The 21,120-nt window shown below is 41.0% G+C and overlaps 1 protein-coding gene and 1 long non-coding RNA gene across 6 annotated transcripts in view; one reads left to right on the plus strand and one right to left on the minus strand.

Moving 5' to 3' along the window:
- LOC147822259 (uncharacterized) lies at positions 1–8,286 on the minus strand. The gene is made up of 2 exons (XR_015445887.1): positions 605–8,286; positions 1–505 (listed from the first exon to the last, which is right to left on the minus strand). It is a non-coding gene; the product is annotated as an uncharacterized LOC147822259 (long non-coding RNA).
- The window catches only part of Slc25a30 (solute carrier family 25 member 30), a 24,422-nt gene continuing 11,541 nt past the window's right edge, over positions 8,240–21,120 (plus strand). For 2 of the 5 annotated variants that reach the window (XM_087197328.1, XM_087197330.1), the window contains exons 1-5: positions 8,240–8,361; positions 10,726–10,848; positions 14,444–14,560; positions 15,776–15,923; positions 20,033–20,127. In XM_087197328.1, the coding sequence (XP_087053454.1) occupies positions 14,473–14,560; positions 15,776–15,923; positions 20,033–20,127 (331 nt within the window). In that variant the 5' untranslated portion in view covers positions 8,240–8,361; positions 10,726–10,848; positions 14,444–14,472. The remainder of the gene's footprint in view (positions 8,362–10,725; positions 10,849–14,443; positions 14,561–15,775; positions 15,924–20,032; positions 20,128–21,120) is intronic. The other 3 variants (XM_087197331.1, XM_087197329.1, XM_087197332.1) reach the window with 3 other exon arrangements.

Below are 21,120 nucleotides of genomic sequence, written 5' to 3' on the forward strand. Positions count from 1 at the left end.
TGAAAGGAGGAGAGGTTTATTTTGGCTCAATTTCAGTGGGTCTAGTACATGGTTGGGCTGTTCCAGGCAGAAATGTCATCGTGGAAGGGCCCTGTGGAGGAAAGGTGCTTGTGTTATGGAGGCCAGAGAGAAAGAGGAGGAGTCTGGGACAAGAATACACCTTTCCGAGTCATGGGCCCAGTGACTGCCTCCTCTGAAGAAGTCCCACCACCTAACATCACACTTAGTGGATTAATCCACTGACAAGCACAGCGCCCCCCGCCCCATCACCCAATGACTTTTGCAAAGCCCCAACTCTATTCATTAGGCTTTTGGGGGACAAGTTAGATCTAAACCATAACAACATTTCATCCCTCCCCCAAGGGGCTCATGTCCATCTCATTAAGAAAAATCTATTAAGTCCATGTCTAAGCGTCATCAAAGTCTTTAACAGTTTCAGCACTGCTGAAAAGTCCAAGTCCAAAGTCTCCTCTGAGATTCCAGGCAAACTCTTAGCTGTGAGCCCCTGTACAAATGAAAAGGAAAGTTAAATATTTCCAACATATAATGGCACAGGGTAAACATTACCATTCTAAAAGGAAGGAATAGGAAATAGAAATCATACCAAAGCAAGATGGAAACGCAGTAGGGCAAACATTAAATACTGCAGCTCTATTTCCAGCACCCAGGGCAGGCTGTGGTGAAATGTGAGCTTGGACTTGGGAAGCCCCATCCTTGTGGCCTTGCTGGTTGCAGCCTACATGGCTTCTCTCTTGTGCTGGCTACACTTACTGCCTTCAGCTTTCCTCAGTAGATGGTCCATATTCCGGTGATCTTCAATATGCTAGGGACTCCACTGCACCTTTGGCTTCACTCTCATAGCTTCAGGCACTGCTCTCTTGTGGGCTCCTGGCAGGGACTGTATCCCTGTCAGACATTTTTGCCTGACCTCCCAGGCTTCCTGAAATCTGGGTGTAAGCCTCTGTGCCCTCATAACTCTTGCATTCTGCCTGCCTGAGAAAACAGTACCACATGGATGATGTCAAGATCAGCTGCCAGCTTGAGCAGTAGCTGGAGTCCCTTGGACCATGGTTGCAGCAGCCTCTGAGTGCCTGGATGGCTGAACTTTGGGATACACTTTCCTAGGCAGCCCTGAATGAGCAGTTTCTCAAGGACTCTCTTCTTCAATAAAGATTTACAGTATCATATCCTTGAGCCTTTAGTTGGTTTTACTAATTTCTGAGATTCTCTTACAGATTCTCTTCTTGTCCCTGTACAAAATATTTGACTTCTTTTTAATGCTAATCTTTTTCAGCTACCATGCTTTCCTTTGTCCCAACTTTGCAGGTGCTTCCTTTCTGACAAAACTGAAAACTTTTCAATTGATTCAGCTCTGCAGTTCTTCATGATTCTTACTGTAGTTCTGACTAAAAGGAGGCAGCAGTACCTATGCCACAGCCTGAATGTTGGTCTGCCTTGAAATTTCCCCCACCAGGTTAATTAGCCCACCACCCTTAATCTCAATATCTAGCAAAGTCTTAGTATATCAGCTAAATGTAGACAGATTTCTTGCCAGAGCGTAACACACATACAGCTTCTAGCTCAATTGCTGATGGAGTCCTTGTTCCCAACTGGGATTTCCTGAGCCAAGCCTTTACTGTCTGTCTCCCTCTCAGCATTCTACTCTTTTGAGCTCTGACTAGTATCACACCTCAAGCACTGCTCACAACATTCTGGGGCTTCTCCAACTGGCATCTCCAACCCTTTCCAAACTCCTTTTGGAAACAAGTTCCAAAGACTTCTGAACCATATACAGTCACAACAGTGATGTCTCTTCTGGTACCAATTTCCTGTACTGGTCACTTTGCCATCACTGAGGCAAAATATCAAGCACTTAAAAGAAGAGAGGTTTATTTTGGTTCACAGTTTCAGTGGGTCCAGTCCATGGCAGGCCAGTTAGCAGACAGAAATGGCATGGCGGAAGGGTCCAGCAGAGGAAAGTTGCTCACATCATGGTGACCAAGAAGTAGAGAGAAAGGGAAGGAGTTAGGGAGGAGAATACACCCTTTGAAGTCATGCCTCAGTGACCTCTCCTTTCAAATAGTCCCCACCTCCAAACATGAAACTTTTGGGTGACATTTTAGATCTAAATCATAATAAATATCTTTTATTTAAATGAGGCTTCATGGCTAAGTGTTGCCAATGGATTGTGCCCAGAGATTGAAAAAGAGCAAGTATGCCTGCTCTGTGCTCTTTTTCTTTCTTTTCTATGGAGATCTTACATGTCATGTATGGATAGCTGCATTATAAGAAGACAGGAGTCTGGGTCCTTAAATAACCCTGTGGAGCAGCGTTCTATCACTATTCTGTTTGATGTGGGTGCAAGGGAGCAATACATTTCATTGTATTAAGCCACTGAGACTTTGGAATTGTCTATGTTACCATAGTTAGTTAATCCTGAGTAATACAAAAGCAAACAGAAAAATAAATAAACAAGATAATTTGAGACTTAGTAAGGTCCATGAAGAAAGTAAAGGTATAAAACAATGGAGAAAAATTAAAAGAGATGTTACCACAAAAACAGTACTGATGAAGGCAGGTGTGGTGATGCACACTTGTAATCCCAGCACTCAGCACACTGAGTCAGGAGGATCTCAAGTTTGAGGCTAGCATGGGTAACTTAGCAAGACTCTATATCAAAAACAAACAATAAACAATCAAGCAAACCAACAGGGTACTCATGAAAGGAATTCCTGATGGACTGGTGTTTCATCAGAAGCCTGAAAGAGAAGCAGAAGCTACAAGAAGAGACAGGGAAGCACCTTTTGGATAAAGGAAATAATAAATGCAAGGAGCCTGCATGGGAAAGCATGTGCCACATTGGTAGCACAAATGTGGCCAGTGTGGCTGGAATCAGAAGCACAGACACTGGCTCCCCTTGGGTTCCCAAAAGGCCACCAGCATTGGTGCATCTCCTACAAGAGTCAAAGCACTGCAAGGTTGCGTCTGCCACAGAATGTACACATGGAAGCAATGTCCTTCTTGCTTTCCTCCTAGCTCATGCTGCCAAGTGGGATGTAAGTGAGGAAGAGTGGCACAATGTAAGGATGGCAAGAATGGAAGCCAGGAGATGAGCTATTGCAAGTCTAGCTAATTCTGGTGGCTTGGCATAGGTTGGTGGCAGTGTTGATGGAATGAATGACTAGATTTGAGATGCAGTTTAAAGGAGGAGACAGCAGGATATATCATGTGGATAATGAGGAGAGCAAAGGAAAAAATTAAGGAGGACATCTGGGTTTTTGGTTTGAGCTTGAGTTGGTGATGATGAATCTGCTAAGAGAAAGAGTAGGGAAGAACAGGTTTCAGGGACAAAACCAACAAGGAGAATCCCTTAGGTGTGCAGGGTTTGAGATGGTTATTTACACCTAAGAAGAGGTGTCAAACGGACAGATGGATTGGGAGTGGAGCAGCTAACAGGGCAGGGATAGGTGCAAATATGCCATTGTTTGGAGTATTTAGAACCACAGGACTAGGTAAGACCATTAGGGAGAGAGGGGATGGCTTGAGAGAAGGGGTTCAGGAGGGAGCCCTGAAACATTCTACTAACTAGATATCTGTAACGATAAGGAGCCAGGGAAAGAGACAGAAGGGTTGGCCAGGGATGAGGGCTAAGGAAGAGCATGAGGAGAATATTTCTTTCATTGGTAAGAATAAATTTTTACTTATTTATTTATCTGGTTTTCTGAGACAGGGTCTTGCTATGTAGTTCAGGCTGGCCTTGAACTCGCAGGCTCCCTCCTGCCTCAGCTTTCCGAGTGCTAGGATTACAGGCCTGGGCCACCATGCCTGGCATACTGTACTTTGAATTCTAATCTTTTCCCAAGCTAGCAGTATCATGCTTTCTCTTGATGCTGGGCAGCAGCAATGAACTGCAGCTCCCAGTCAGCCACATGATGGTGTGCTCTACCCTGTGCTGTTGTCAGCATTTTTAAAAATACAAGTATTCATTAAGTTATATGAGATATTCAACCCTTTATTATAAAGCAGGCTTTGTGTGTTAGATGATTTTGCCCAATAATAGGCTATAATGCAAGTGTTCTGAGCACATTTAAAGGAGGCTGGGCTAAGCTGTTGTTTAGTAGGTTAGGTGTATTAAATGCATTTTTGACATAATATTATCAACATAACAGTGAGTTTTAGAAGTGTAACCCCGTTGTAAATTGAGGAGCATCTGTACTTCATAATTTTGTTTAAATCAATTGTAGCATTTTCATTACATGGACTTTTAAACATTACTCATAGCTGAGCCATGTCACAGTACACTATGATTATGTTTTCTTTTTTTATTTTTTTGAGACAGGGTCTTGCTATGTAGCCCAGGCTGGCCTTGAACTCATGATGATACTCCTGCCTCAGCCTCCCAGAGTGCTGGGATTACAGGTGTGTGCCACAATACTGAGATAATATGTCATATATATTGTTTACCCCTCCCTGGAATTTAAAATTGCCTTTATTTAAAAATTTTTGGCAAGGTCCGGAGTTCAATCCCTGGTACCAAAAAAACCATTTTTGAGGGGGGGAAGGCTTAATTTTCTGGGTTCTTATTTCTAAGTCATCCCCAAACTCTCCATTGGCAGTATAAAGCCTCCTATCAATTTCTTCACAAACATCAGGTGATGCACGTTTCTTTTTTTTTGCCCCTTGGCAATGTATTTCTGGGATCTCTTTGTAATCCTGCTCCAGCCTGGACTGGTTGCTGTTGTCCTGAGATTTCTTGTCACTGTCATCTTTAGGACTCCTTTCGCCACCCTCCTGTGCTAGTCTCCTATTTCCTGGGCCCCATGTCTTCCTGTTTTCAGTTTATTCTTTACTTTGGGGGAAGTATATCTTCTATCATCTTTCCCTGAGGACGCATGCATGAGCGGTGAATTTTTTTTAAGAACTTGCACATCTGTAACTTTTAAATTCTCCCATTAATAGTTTGGTTAGGTAGGTAATAAATTAGTTTGGCAATAAATTATCCTCAAATTTATTATTATTAGTTTTTATTATTATTTATTAGTATTAGTTTGGCAATAAATTATCCTCAAATTTAAGACACTGTTTCATTGTTTTCTAGCTTCCAGCACTGGTCTTGAGAAATCTGAAGTTATTATTTTATTTATTTGTTTTTCGAGACATGGTCTTGCTATGTAGTTCAGGCTGGCCTTGAGCTCACTATGTAGCCCGAGCTGGCCTCAAATTCGAGGTAATACTTCTGCCTCAGCCTCCTGAGTGCTGGGATTACTGGTGTGCACCACCATGCCTGGCCTGAGGTTATTATTTTTAATCCTTTAAATGTGATCTGTTTCTCTCTTTTTCTGTCCCCCATCCCATCTCTCTACACTTAAATTCATTCAGCTACAAAAGTTATAACAGGACACAAACAAATTTGGTAAGGGAGTGGGATGGGGTGCCCAGGAATAAAGTAGAAAAACTATGGAAAGCGCAAGGTCCCAAGTTCAATCCCCGGTACTAAAAAAAAAAAAAAAAAAAAAAAGTAGAAAAACTAAACTCCACTCGAAAGACCTAACCTATGATCCCTGTTGATGTATATAAAGGACATTGCTTCCATGCAATAGTGTGGCTCCCATGTCCTAGACCCCAGTCTTGATTCTCTTAAAGATAGTCTCTTCTGTATCCTGATATTTTCCATTCCCCATTTACTCAGCTAATCTGAGCTGGAAAATCTATTGGTAGTTATAGGATTATATAACTTCAAAGAGGTTTGAGATTAACTATAGAAATTATGAGCTAAATTAAACTCACAATACTAATATTTTTAGCTCTAGCAATTAAATGTAAGACAATCTGCATGGGTTTGTTACTTATCTGAAGTGTAATAGCAAAGATGGAAATTATTCTCTGACATGTTTCTCTGTGATTTCAATTTGAAATGGTAAATGATGCACTTGGGCTTTTAAATAGAAAGTGTAAGAGCATTTGGCTAAGTATATAAACAGTAGTGATGGTGATAAGAGAATTGTGTTGCCAGTTGGAAATGCCAGCTGCCAGGAGGTCTTCCTGGGGGCATCTGTTAATGGTCACTGCACTACCACTGGCTGTTACAAGACTAAGGTACTCCCCCTTCACCGAATGTGCCCCCAAATGAGGATGTACTAGCGAATGCACAGTGGAGACCAAACTGAAACACTTATAAAAGCAAATTTTGCTAAAGGCTAGCTGAGTTTCTGAAAACCAAGAAAACATTTTCTATAAAGGATCAGATTATAAATATGAGGCAGGCTAGGAGGAAAATCCAGAATGTCATATAAAGACCTACATAACTACTTAAAATGTAACCATTAAAAAATATAAAAATTATCTTTAGTTCTAGGATGGTATAAAAATACCCAGATGGACTTGGCCTATAAACTATAGTTTGCTGCTCCCTGGGCACAAAAACTAAAAGGATGTAGTAATGGTTTAGATATGGCCAATGTGTCATATGTTGAAATTTAACCCCCATTGTGAGGTGTTAAGGGGATGGAAACTTAATCTGTTATGGTGTTTAGAGGTGGGACTTTGGGAGGTGACTAGGCTTAGATAAGATCATTATAGTGATGCTCCCAGGATTGAATCCTGATAGCTTCGTAAGAAAAGGGAGAGTGACCAGAGATACACAGGTGCTGCCTGCCTCTTGCCATATGGTGCCCTGGGGTGCTTTGGGATGCTGCCAGCAAGAAGTCTATCACTAACACGTCCCTGTAGTCCTAGCCCTTTGAGAGGCTGAGGCAGGATGATCACAAGTTTGAGCCCAGCCTGAGCAACTTAGCAAAATGGTCTCAAAATAAAAAATAAAAAAGGGCTGGGGATGTAGCTCACTTCGAAGGCCCTGGGTTCAACCCATAGTACCACCAAAATAAAGAAAAGAGGGCCATCGTTAGATACAGCCCATAGATCTTGCACCTCTAAAACCGAGTCAAAATAAACTTCCTCTCATTATAACTCGCCCAATCTGTGTAACTGTTATTGGCAACAGAAAACAAGGGCAGATGTTAAGGGAAGTAAATGCAAGGAGAAACAAGAAATTAAATAAACTAGATGTCCAAGTTCAGCTCACCAGACTTCTCATGGGATTCCCCAAACTACTGTTCTTAACATTTTCTCTACTGGAGGACACACAAGGAAGCAGACCACAGTGGTGGTCATATCAGTGGGGAAGGGACAGACCATTTGAAAAACTGCATCCCAGCCTTCTCCCTGCCAGCTCCCAAGTTCTGTAGACATTAAATGTGCTTGTGTTTATTGTGTGTGGGTCACGCCAGGTGCTAAGTTAAGCACTAGAGATATAGCAGTGATCTAGACTGGATCTCTACCCTAAGGAGCTTATGGTCTCCTTAGAGGTATAGGGAAAACACATATTCTATTGAAGAATGGTTGCCTATTCCGATACGGTATCTGCATGGATGCACACGGAGGGCGCACACTTCACCCTGTTTACAGGGATTAGGAGAGTCTTCCTGGAGAAGATGATGTCAAAACTGAGGCCTGAAGGATCAGAAGGAATTAACAGTAGAACTTAGTAGGTGCAGTGCAGCACATGCCAAGTCGCAAAGCCGAAAGGGAGTACTGGCATGTTTAGGGAGTTGTGAGTTCTTGTACAACCACTTGCTGATGCACATAAAATATGTGTTCTATTTCCAGATTTTATTTTTTCAGGTGGTGACTCACTATGTTGCCCAGGCTGGTTTCTAACCCCTGGCCTCAAGTAATTCTCCCAGCTCTACCTTCCAAGTGCTAAGATTACAGGTGCAGGTCACTGTGCCCAGCTAAATATGCATTCTTAACAAAGCACACAGAGCCAAGAAAACATGCCTAAAGCAACATTTCCATAAAACAGTATTTTTCATACTTCCGTACTACTGCTATCTTGATAATTTTTGAACTAAAAAGCGAGGGTATAAAAAACAAGTGCAAGTTTACTTCCTTCGGACAGTCGAGTTTCACGTGAGCCACTCTGGGAGAAGGCTCCTTTTCCATAGCCCAGGGCTCCCTCAAGCTTCTTTCACTGCGGACTGGAGACTGAACGCGGTAAGGAGGTCACCGCAAGGGCGAAACTCCCTTCCCCAAGGGGAAGCCGGAGACCCCTTTTGGTGTTGGGCCCGAGATCCGGCCGCAGAAGCCGTAGCGCCGGCAGCTGTGGGCGTGGAATGGGCGGGACTGTGCAGTAGCGACCAATGGGAGCTGAGGCGGTGGGCGGAACATCGAGGGTGGGCGGGGCTGCGCGCTGGCTCCCGCCCCGCTCCCGCCACCAGGCGGTCTTTTCTCAGCCTACCGAGTGGCGATCCAGTCAGGCTCCTGCTGCTCCTGAGTGGCGAAGGTGGAGGGCCACTGCCGCAGGTGAGTATCTGGCGTGCGCCTCTTCCCTTGCCCCGCTTTCCCGGAAGCACCTGGAACCCTTGGTTGGAGATGTGGTTGCGACCACGGTCTCCGGAAAGCCGACAGGGCCGGGTGTGCTCGGGTTGACGGTGCTCCCGGGTTCGCATTCTGGGCCGGCTCCGTGGGACGCGAGGTTCCAGGACTGGGCCTCCAAACCCGGCTGCTGCTCCGGGGTCCGGCAGGTCTGTGGGAGGCGCTGTAACTGTGGGTGACTCCCGTGCCAGTGTAGTTGAAGTGCACGCGTGGAGCTCATCTTGGGATCTCAGCGCCCCCACCCTGGCTGCCGAAGTTGGTTCCTCCTGCCGGTGCGTCTTTTCCTCCGCCCACTAGTGGGCTCATTCAGACCGGGCAGCCTCAGCATCCGCCGGCCTCGAAGCTCGGGAAAGCGCACGCTAGCCTTTGACTTGAGCACGAAACAAGCCGGGTTGGCTCATGTTTGCAAGAACCGATCGAATGAATTGGCTTTCAAACTTAACGTAGCTCTGGCTTTTCTCTCTAAGTGTAATTTCATATAAAGCAGTTACAATGATCAGAAGTATTTTTTCTGAGCAAGAATAGCAAAACAGTGTTGGAAGTGCCCCGCAGAGTCTACGTTTGTCCTACTTGTGTAATGAGAAAGTCGAAAGGCGTACATTTCGGGCTTGCTTTTGCTGCTGTCAACCTTTGTGACCATGGGTTCAGTTAATTAATGTGAGATGAGATAGGATTTCTAAGATTCCTTTTTTTTCTTTTTTGGCACCAGGGGTCTCATAGCCTCGCGCTTGCCAGGCGCTGCGCTGCTGAGCAACATCCTTAAAGCTTACATTTCCTAAGTTTGTGCTGAGCTTATTTTGCATCCTGCCCCCTTAAAAAGAATAGGAAATAGAGTTCATGAAAGGGTAACCCAGCAGGGAACAAAGATTTATGAGAACACAGAAGTTTAGACATTGATTGCAGCTTAAGACTGCAGACTGAAAAGGCAGCACCAAGTAAAATTGAAAGAATTTATCAAGAATTAATTACGTAAGAGAAACTTGGAAAGATTTCATAAGTAGTAGCAGCAAGTGCTGTAATTAGCTCTCTTTACAGCTCAACAGATAAGGTCAGATAAAAATAATTATTAGGTAAATATATGAGAAAATACAGTAGAGGACCGGGGATTTAGCTCAGTGGTGCCGCCGCCTTGTCTCGCAAGTGCAAGGTCCCTAGTTCGATCCCTGGTACCAAAAACAACAACAAAACAAAACAAAAAAGAAAATATAGTAGAAAGGACGGGTAACAATGTATATCTTACGTATAGGGAGAATTTTTGGAATTTTTTTTTTTTTTGTACCGGGGATCCAACTCTGGGACCTTGCGCTTGCAAGGCAGGTGGTGGCGCCACTGAGCTAAATCCCCGGCCCTGGAATTCTTTATATATTTACGTTCAGAAAATACTTTTCTTTATTAAAAATAAAGTTTTGTATCTCATGCATAAAAATTGTACATTTATTCTGGATATGTAGAATTCCCCTGCACCTGTATGAGTGTGTGTGTGTGTGTGTGTGTGTGTGTGTGTGTGTATGTGTGCCTGTATGCATGGCACAGTACTCGGGATTGATTCTGGAATCGTGTACATGCTAGGCAAGCACTATGCACCTGAGCTGTAGCTTCAGACCCCATTATGTTTTGTTTTTAAAACAGCTTTAAAGATAGTGTTCGGGTGCAAAGGAAAGATAATGCAGTCCTTCAGAGAGACATTAATTTGAATGGCCCATAGCTGTAACTAAGGAAAGTCACTTTTCTTCTCTGAGGTTGTGAAATCTGGATGATACTTATTTCATAGGGTTGTAAGAATTAAATCCTGCCAGAAAATGTATAACAAAGCCTATCATCAGGTATTCTGTAATGACGGCTTTTGTTAGTATTGTATTCATAATGCAGCAAAGAGAAATGGTCACTGGTTTTAGTCTGACTTAGAGCATGGCCAGAAGAGTAAGGGATAGTGGGAAGTGATTTAGTAACTGCCTGACCCTGGATTTCTAGGAAGTTGTAATCTTTTTCCTGGATCTCTTGCTGAGATGCTGCCCAGACAGTTGGCTGCTAAGGTCCCATCAGTCTGACTGTCCTGGCCTGTAAGACTTGGCATTTCAGTAGAATTGAGACTTTTTCCAAAAAGCTGCTTGAAGTTAGTACAAGCCCTTCAAAGAGAGCTAAAAGCAAAGAAATAGATTAGTTTACTGAACAGGGATTGCAGCCCAAGCTAACTGAAGCCCTGTCACAGCTTGCTGGGGCCGGTACAGTTTAGTGGACATAGGCTCACATATTCTAACTTTAACTAGCACCTCTTTTTTTTTTTTGGTACAGGGGATCGAACTTGGGACCTTGCACTTGCGAGGCAGGTGGTGGAACCACTGAGCTAAATCCCTGGGCCCTGCACCTCTTCTTGATTGGATGTTCATCCACCTCCCAAGGCTTCCTGGTTCTTGTGTAAGCCAAATCATTCTTTCTTTTACTCTGCAAACATTAACTTGAGAAGGCCCAGTGATAGTGACTGCTCAGGGATCTAATGTCAGTGTTTGGAAAGGAAAACAGAAGAGCCAAGAGGCTGTTTTTAACTTTCTTACAGGATAACTTTTAAGCACTGTAATTGAATAGAAAGTATTTTTTACAGTGTGGCCAGGAATGCTAATGCAGGGGTGAACGGTCATTTGTGGAAGATAAGTTTTGTTTTGGCAGTACATCTGAAAGCACATGTGATTCAAAAGGATGAGGAGGCAATTGCACAACAATTGTTACAGTTGAGGATTTACATGATTAATCCAGAGCCTTTGAATTTTAATCTAAATAACTAAAAATGTAATATCAAAACTGACAGAGGGAAAGGCCTAAAATTAGTGCCATAAAACTAGAAAGTTAATGAGGTGGCATGAGGTTATATGACAGTATAGTTAATTTTTTAAAAATCAAAGACTGATTATGGTAGGTAGAAGAGGATTGTTGTGAGTTCAAGGCCAACCAGGGCTACATAATGAGACCTTTTCTTAAAAATAAAAGCTCCAGGGCCGGCGATTTAGCTCAGTGGTTCTGTCACCTGCCTCACTAGTTCAAGGACTCGAATTTGATCCCCGGTACCAAAAAAACCCCAAAAAACAAAAATCTAAAAAATTGGTTATAATTGTATTTCCGATAAACTTCTGCTGACATTTTGGAGGGTTTTTATGTGTGTATATGTATGTTTTGTGTGTGTGTGTGTATGTCCACATGGTACATATATATTCATTGTTTAAAAAAAGTCACTTCTAAATAAGATGAATAGAAAGATCAACTATAACGTCATCATTACAAAGTAACTACTGGGCGAGGTGTTTAGCTCAGTGGTGCCGCAGTAGAAAGAGCAAGGTCCTGAGTTGGATCCCCAGTACCAAAAACCAAAAAAGTAACTAATTAAAAGAGTAATTTAAATGGTCATAGTGTCCCATGGTATAACTTGGTTATCATTTATGTAATTTGGTGATTTTAAGTAATGGCACAGATACTTGGCCTGCATCCTTGCAGTCTTCATTCTGTCACTGGGGCCCTGGTATCTACTTTTAAGAAGCTCTGCAGCCAGATTAAGAACGCTTAGGGAATCCCCTGTTCCACATAGGTGCTTGAGAATACATAGTGTCACACCACACAAAATAAGAATTGTGTAGGAGGTAAGGGTAGGGGAAGTGGCAACAACTGATTAATGACTTGCTCTTCGGGTGATGAGAATGTTTTGGGACTAGACCGGGTGGTTACACAACGCTGTGGACATAGTAAATGCCACTCAGTACTTCACTTTAAAGTTATTTTATGTTGTATAAATTTCACTTCAATAAAAAACTTGGGATAAAAAATTACAAGAACACAATTTTTATATACTATTCATTGGGAAAATAAATTACTTTTTAGAATGTTTTATGATTTTTCTCTTAAGCACATTTTTATTATTTATGATGCCTCCTATTAGCAGTACCTTTTTGGTTCTGCTTAATAATATGTCCTAGGGCTGGGGGTTTGGCTCAGTGGTTCCTCTGCCTGCCTTCCAAGCGCAGGGTCCTGAGTTTGATTCTTGGTACCAAACAAACAAATAATATGTCCTACTTACTAAAATTAATAGAATATCTTTAATCATCACAGACTTCTTATGGGTTCTTTATTTTTAAAATGTTCTCAGTGGCTTATGATATTGTCTAGCCTTAGATTGTAGCAGAATGTTGCACTTGGAGTCAGAATCCAGATTGTTAGCACAGTTCTGTCCCCATCAGCTGTGTGGCCTGAGGCAGGATACCATGGTGTGACTGGATTTTTATAGTCTGTTATGGAAATATTTGACTTCCTATCGCAAGTTTTTTGGGGAGAGCCACTGAAATCACTTATATAAGACACTTAATAGTATCCATGTATCACTGTTAGGTAACCATTATTTTGTTATTTAACTTGGCGATCAGCAAAACCCAAAAATGGGTTGAGGAAGTTGCTAGTGGACAGTAAATGAATTATTAGCCTTAGTATTAATATGTGAGGCGAACATGATATCCACTACACTACAGAAACCACTCTCTAGACTTACTATTAATATGTTCCTGGGCCAGGGATGTAGCTCAGTGGTTTTGCCACCTGCCTCTCAAGCACAAGGTCCCAAGTTCGATCCCTGGTACCAAAAAAAAAATATGTTCCTATAGTCTATAACTTACAGTGTTAACCATTATATTAGTTATGAATTTAGCAAAGCTAAGAGTTAACTATAGGTATTAAATGTTTCCAAGGATAGTGAAAGGATAGTATGCATGTTTTCATGGGTAATGAAAGGAATTTAGGTGACAAGGCTTACTTTTTGGTACTGAAATTCATAAAACATACGATGATCTTCTGGCTCTGTGCTTAGGGAGCCTTCTACCCCACTCATTTGTAACTACTTTGAGCTTGGTTAAGATCTCCAAATAAGGAAAGCTGTTAGATTTATATAGTGTCCTCTCTGAGCTCCTTATACTTCCTCTTAGCTTAAGCACGCTCCTTAGGCTTGTTGAGAACTGGCATTCTGGGCAATAGTGACTTGTGACAGGCTTCTGGGAAATTAGACTTGGAAAATTCCTGAACACATGCAAAATAAAAACATTGAGCATATTTCTTGCCAAAAATTACTATAATAAATTAGAAATTTTATTTTAAACTGACAATATAGTTGACTTTACATATACAAAAATGTATTTGTTTCTTGTTAATGGGCACAAGCCAGATTTACCAAATCAGATCACATACAACTGCGGAACATATGTATCGTGAGTGGGAAGGCTGGGCCGTGGCACATGAGTGTGTCACAGTCAGAGAGGACCATGAAGGGGAGAAAATTGGAAGACAACATTTAGTCAATGTCTTTAATATATATAATATTTAATTCCTACAATAGGCCTAAAGTTAGGCATTTTATTTCTCTTTGTGAATAAGAACATGTGCACTACCCATAGTTGGTTGTGTTAGCTGTTGTGATGATGATTTTTGGTGAAAATACCTAGATTGCTGGTCAACAGGAACTTCCTGAAGAAGGAAATATGTGGCTCTGACCCAGATCAGTGTCTTTCCTGCCTGCTAAGCTGCCTCGCAGTTAGTGACATAATATGGCTAAGAGAGCTGACATTATCAGAGTGTACACTAGAAGTAGATTGTGGTAATTTTAAGTAATTGTCACCTTCCTGCGATAGTGCAGGTTTGTAACATTTTTCTGCTCCAGTGTACCTGATGCCTCTTCTTAGGGACTCACTAAGACAGTGGCAGATGAATAGCAAATATTTACTGCAGCAAGAAGAAAGAGCCAAGATAAAACAGACTGTCCAGAAAACAGCCACCACCACACTACACTGAATGCATATGCATACAACAGTGTTAGCCCAGTACAAGACTTCTTGAGGCCTGAGTAAAAATTAAGGGGACTTAATGTTGAGGATTGTTGTAGGGGGCTTCAACCCCTTGATGGCACTCTCTGAAAACCAGGGATTTTAGAGAAGAAGCATCCTGTGTGACAAATTATAACTTTGAATAATCATCTTCTTGTGTCCAGGAGAAAACCCTATTGGAGATGATGCTTGTATGATTCTAAGCAGAAGTGACAGAATGTCAGCCCTCAACTGGAAGCCCTTTGTCTATGGAGGGCTGGCCTCCATCACAGCCGAATGCGGTAGGCACCCCAGGGTACCAAAGTTTGATGGTGTTTGCAACTTAGTAGGGTTTCCATTTGCCATTTGATGTGAATGTTGTTCAAGTGTAGATTGTTACAAAGCAATCTCAGAATTCAGAAATGCCTTCTTTTGGTATGTTTTTAAGACAGAGTAGTCATTTTGGCTGCTTACTAGCAGTTTATAGTTCAAAGTGCAACAGGGAGAAAGTTGAGCCTGTTGACTGAATAAAAGTTATGACTCCTGTTTTGATTGCATCTGTCCCTGTTTTCCTTGTCCTTGTCCCCACTTTGCCATTATTAACCATTTGGTTGTAAAAAGGTTTAAAAAGCTCAAGCATCTTCCTCGAGCCATATTAGATTGCCTGTACTTAGTAAGTCACTTTCTAATTTTGTATATTGTCCAAATTCTGTTGGTATTTTGACCCTGTTTATTCTTACATCATTCATTCAACGTGCATTGTTTGAGCAACTTCTGAAGACCAGTGCTGGGATGGATTTTTCATTTGCTCAGTTGCCTTCCAAGGCCTGTTAACTACTCACCTAGTGGGCTGGGTTCTCTATGCTAGTGGGCTTTCAGTGAATGAATTGATAAATTTCAGTGAATGATTCTCTCACTGAATAATTAACCTTGATTCAAGAATCAAAGTTACTGTTCAAGGATGGGTTTTGTATATTTGGGTATATATATATATATATATATATATATATATATATTTCAATGCATATTTATATGTTTGGGTTAGGCACTATATTAAACATCTCTACCTGCATTATCAGATTTAATTTTAGACTATAAAGCAGTCTTTCCTAAGTGAAAAACTCCTTTAGAAAGTGAATTTACCTCTCTTCAGATGCATTAAATTTTAGTCTTCATATACATATAGAATAGTAACTTTGGTTTTTAAATGGATTTCCTATTTGTGTGAATGATTCTAGTTATCTATTTTCTATAGCAATGCAACCTCCTTTAATCCTTTATAGAATAAGATGATGTATACATAACACTGTAAAGGAAGAAATTTATCCATTTTTTGGTTTCATTAACCTTTTGGTTTCATAATTTTTTAATAGCAAAAAGATCGCACAGTTCCTACCATTTCTTAATGCTTCTTATTTTACATTATAGTTTGAATGCTTCCTTAGTAATACATCACTCTATATACTTATTGAATTTCTTTTTATTAAGTGAAATACTCCTTTTTTTTAAATTTTAAGGCACATTTCCAATCGATTTAACCAAGACACGGCTCCAGATTCAAGGCCAGAGCAATGACGCAAACTTTAGAGAAGTCAGGTATCGAGGAATGTTGCATGCCTTAGTGAGGATAGGCAGAGAAGAAGGGCTGAAGGCACTGTATTCAGGGTGAGTAACCTTTGTATACAGTATTTGTATTTCACTATTAACTCTTCCAAAGAATAGACTTAACACTAAGCCTTCATAGAGAAAAAGTAAACATTTGATTTGTGTCTGAAAAGAGCAATTAGCACAATAGATTTTGATTCCAACTGTATTTTTTTAAATATGGATTTTATGTAGCATATGTTTTGGTGATATTGCTTTTATTATATGTAAGTGCAAACAACAGTTCAAAAATTTTGTTTAAAAATCCTGTTTTTCAGTTTCTCACTCTTTGAAAGAATAACCTTTTCCCTTAGCTATTCTAAATTATGGAGGTTTTTGCCATAATGAAAATGATGTAGTATGCATAAGAGTTGCATTGAACTCAGCATCTAGTGGACAGTGTTTAACAGACAGTGTTCTGAAGGCTCTAGATGGGAGGGTGAGTAAAACAGACTTCACTAGGTGGTTTACATGAGGAGTCAAGAGAAATTAAAGGTCAAGGGAGAAAATGGAGGGTATTGTTGATACTTGGAAACTAGCAAGATGAGAAATTATTACTAACCCTAGGGGCCAGGGGGCAAGGGCAAGATAGTGTTACCAGACCCCAAGAGGGCTGGAGCCTTTAAGTGGAGGACAGTAGTTGCCAAGGGATGGGTTAATAATACCCAGAGAGGAAGAAGAAGTCCTCTGTCTTTTTCTTCTCCTCCCTCCCTTGTCCTATTGCCTGAAGCCCCTGGAAGCCAGCTGGCAGGAGAGTCTAAGTGGTGTAGTTCATAAATGTCAGCCTCTTAGGGGACAGAGAAGAGTGAGCAAGGATCTGGGAGAACAAATGCGGATCAGCAGTATCACATTGTCCTTAAGGAATTGTCAATGGGGAAGGAAGACGTGGAAATAGTAGAGAGAGGGCATCAGTCCCAGACTCTAGGAGGAAGAGAGTTGGATGTTTTTAGGAAAGTTGCTTGGACTAAGAGGCAACAGATCAAACCTTGAACGATCAAAAAGAGTTAGTCAGGTGAAATTAGAGGGGAATAGTATTCATACAGGGCTAGGAGTATGTGCAAGAGAGCATGGTACATTCTAGGAACTGCAAGAAATTCAGCATAGATACAGTGTGGGAGTTGGTGAGTAGCAAGAGATTGAGCTGGAGTGGTGATAAGGGGTCAGCACATGGACAGCATCAGGCTGTGCCAAACACAGGTCCAAACTTGTGGCTCACAACCCCTTCATGGACCCACCAATCCCAAAGGTTTTTGTTTTTCAGTTGAGCTGATATTTTATTGATTGAGATGGGATCTCTCTGATACCTAGGCTGGCCTTGAGCTCTTGAGCTCAAGCAATCCTCCTGCCTCATCCTCCTGACTAGCAACATTACATATTCATGCTTCCATGCTTTATTCAGCCAGTATTTTAAAAATGAGAAATTGCACATAAAATTCTGGGATTCCATGTTCTCAAGAAAAATCTACATTGTACCCATATTCACTCACATATGATAATGGTAGCTAGAGTTAAGTATGCTTTCTCTGGCTTGTAAAACCTGTGACACATAGCAGTTATGTGCAGGTGGACTGAGCCTGCTTCCCTCATTCGCATCTGCTTGTATCTGTAAGCATTTGAATTTGCTATACCTATGATGACGGAAGACATGGAAGGGTTTTTTTTTGTTTTGTTTTCCCTTTTTTTATTAGTACATGTTTATGAGGTGTAATAAATACATTCACTGGGGGCTTTGTTTATTTATTTATTTATTTTTGGTACCGGGGATCGAACTCGGGTCCTTGCGCTTGCACAGCAGGCGTTGAAACCGCTGAGCTAAATCCCCAGCCCCACTGAGGGTTTTAAATAGGAGGACTGACAAGATTTCCATTTAAAAGTTGCCTGGTTGCCATGGGGAAGAAGAGCTGATAGGTAGCTCTAGAAGCAGAGCTGTCATATTGGAAGCAGAAAAGATGAGAATCTGAGCTGAGATATTATTTTGGGGGATGAGGAGGAAGAAGGCAGAGTAGAAAACTGTTTAGGAGGTAGGTCAATAATATTATGAAATCTCTTCTGAGGTCCCCCTATGTGAGGAAGGCTAGTGCACTTCTGATTTTGACTTGTGGAGTTAGAAGTTCCATTCCCTGGTTTAGGAAATGGAAAGTAAGAGTTCATTTTCTGGGAGAAAAAAGATAATTACATCAGTGTGGGACATTTGACCTGGGGGTATATGTAGGTCATCTAAATTGAGAACTTAGGAAATTGGAATTGTGTCTTTGGGTCAGTGTTGGAAACAGGGATTTCAGAGTCATCAGTGTTCAGGTGCTAGTTGCAGCCATAGTTGTATATGATGAAGTCAGGCATTGGCTGTGTGGAGTGGGGAGAGAAGGTAGGGCAGAATTCTAGAGATCCCAGAGGACACAGCTACCATGCTTAGGGAAAAGAAGTGAGATGGCATGGTGCCACTGCCTGTCAGGAAGGAAACAGCTGCCAGAGGGCCAAGGGTGGCCAGGAGTGAACACTGCAGAGGTTATACAAGGACCACCTGAAGAGCATCATTTAATTTAGCAGCAAAATTGCCACTTGTTCACCTTGGTGAGGGGGAGTGGAGGGAGAGGTTAGAGAGAACCCAGATTGTAATTGTAGAGGGAAGTGGGAGGTGCAAAAAGAGAGCTGGGGATGTAAATGCCACGGGGTGTTTCCTGGTGGGGAGGATTTGATGGGTGGCATATAGGATGGAGGAAAGTTGCCTTGTTTTTCCTGATTCTGTCTTAAAGTTGTTTCAGTATTATGATAGCAAAGCTTTTAGGGAGAGGAAATAACCCGAACTAGCTAAGTCCCCAAGGAGTTCATAGATGAATTCCATAGTGGCAGAATTACAGGTGAAGTGTCTCTTCATTTTCTTTTCATACCCACTTACATTAAAATGCAAGGGTTTTCCTGTTTCAGTGCAAAGAAGTAGAAATAGCAAATAAACATATGAAAAAATGTTCAACATCACCAGTCATTTGAGAGATGCAAATGAAAACAACGGTGAGATTCCACTTCACTCCAGAAAGAATGGCTGCTATCATGAAATCAACCAATAACAAATGCTGGTGGGGCTGTAGGGAAAGAGGAACCCTGCTCCACTGCTGGTGGGAGTGCAGACTGGTGCAACCACTGGAAATCAGTATGGAGATACCTCGAAGAACTAGGACTGGAAGTCCCATTTGATCCAGCTATTCCCCTGCTGGTTATCTTCTCCAAAGAATTAAAAGAATCATACCACAGTGATATATGTGCACCCATGTTCATAGCAGCACAGTTTGTAATAGCTAAAACTTGGAAGCAGCCCAATTGCCCATCAACTGGAGACTGGATAAAGAAAATGTGTTTTTTTTTTAATAGAGTGGAATACTATTCAGCCTTAAAGAATGAGAAATTAGAGACATTTATAGCTAAATGGATGCACATTAAGGTGATACTTTTAAGTGAAATAAATAGGACACACATGAATAAATACTGAATAGTTTCTCTAGTGTGTGAAACTGAAAGTGTAAATAAGGACTAAAAGGTGTAATAGATAATGTGAAATAGGAAGAAAAGGGGCAGAGGGGAAGGGGAGGTGGGAAAGGTAGGGGAAAGGAAAGAAGGGAACGGAAGTAATGTGAGAAAATGAAAAATTGGAAACAAAGTTTTTCTAAATAGGGAGGGATGGAGGGGTTGAAGGGAGGGTAGGGGAAGGGGGAAAAATAAGAACCAAGAGAGATTATGTAAAGGTGCAAATTTCCATTGATGAATGTCATTATATTGTATACCTAAAATGTCCCAATAAAATTAGTTTAAAAAATTATGATGTTATGTACATGTCCTGACTTCCCATGGTGAATGTAATCATTACAAACTACAAACATGTACTCATAAAATTAAAGAAAATGTGAAAGGACAAATGTATTCTTTTCATTTATATTTTCACTGAGCATTTATATGAGGCTAATCTCCCACTTACTGAACTAATATTGGCACAAATTTCACTGAACCCATTTGTTTTTTGTTGCATTTTGTATTTTAAGAAATCATTTTAGTGTAGTTTCACTGGTCTTGCGTATGGGTCTCTGGGGATTTTGAGTTGTTTTTAGATTGTTTTATCCCCTTGCATTTTGGTTCAACAGGATTGCCCCTGCAATGTTACGCCAGGCTTCCTATGGCACCATCAAGATTGGCACTTACCAAAGCTTAAAGCGATTGTTCGTTGAACGCCCTGAAGGTGAGTGGTGAGTCTGTTTTCTACTTGGGGATTTTGGTGATTGGGCAGAAAAAAATTTAGGCTTAGATGCATTTCATTTATTTTTCCATAGAACATTTCCCTTGTTATGTGGGTTCATTAAAAATAGATGGCTACATGTTTTACTCAAGTCTAGGGTGCTCATTAGTAATTATTTCTTTTTTTTTTTTAGTAGTAATTATTTCTGAACACATTTTCGTATTCATCATTTTTACTTTAGGAAATATATATGAAAATATTTATTTATTGTCATTAGATATAACACATAAGACAACCTTACTGAAAATACTGGGGAATACAGCTTCCTTACCTTGTTGGTCTTTTAATTCAAGTGGTTTTGGAGCAAATTTTCTTCAGCTTTCTTGTGACTTTATCACAGCTAAGGAGAAGTTGAATGTAAAGTCTAAATGAATTTTGCTTAGGTATCAGCTGAATTGTAAGGAGTATCACTTGCAAGGTACCATCTCTACAAACATTTTAATTAATTGTCCTTATCTCAAAATGCCCAGACTAGAGGGTATATTGTTTTGTTTTGTTTTTTGGTACCAGGGATCGAACTCAGGACCTTGTGTTTGTGAGGCAGATGGTGGAACCACTGAGCTAAATCCCTGACCCTTAGAGGGTATATTGTTACCATTTAATCCAACATAAATTCATGTGAATTATTACTTGTTTTTTAGGAAAGCACTGGGTACACTTTTTAGTGTTAAGAGCTCTTAAGTTCTATGACTCTGTGGCAGGTTGGTTCTGTGACTTTATTTTTTATTTTTTTGGTACTGGGGATTGAACTCAGGACCTTGTGCTTGGGAGGCAGGCTGTGACTCTGTTTTAATCCATAGAATTGTCTATCTTTCCCACCCCAGTGGAATGAGCACCAGTCACTGTTATATGAATGGTGAAGAAGAGCTTTGAAAGATGCTTTAAATGTCCATTTTTATATTTCAAACTAAATGCATATGCTTTAAAAACTTTCCA

This window comes from Heterocephalus glaber, unplaced genomic scaffold (assembly GCF_053883595.1).
Source record: "Heterocephalus glaber isolate CG9 unplaced genomic scaffold, H.glaber_assembly_v1.0 deba00001666, whole genome shotgun sequence".
Lineage (NCBI taxonomy): Eukaryota > Metazoa > Chordata > Mammalia > Rodentia > Bathyergidae > Heterocephalus > Heterocephalus glaber.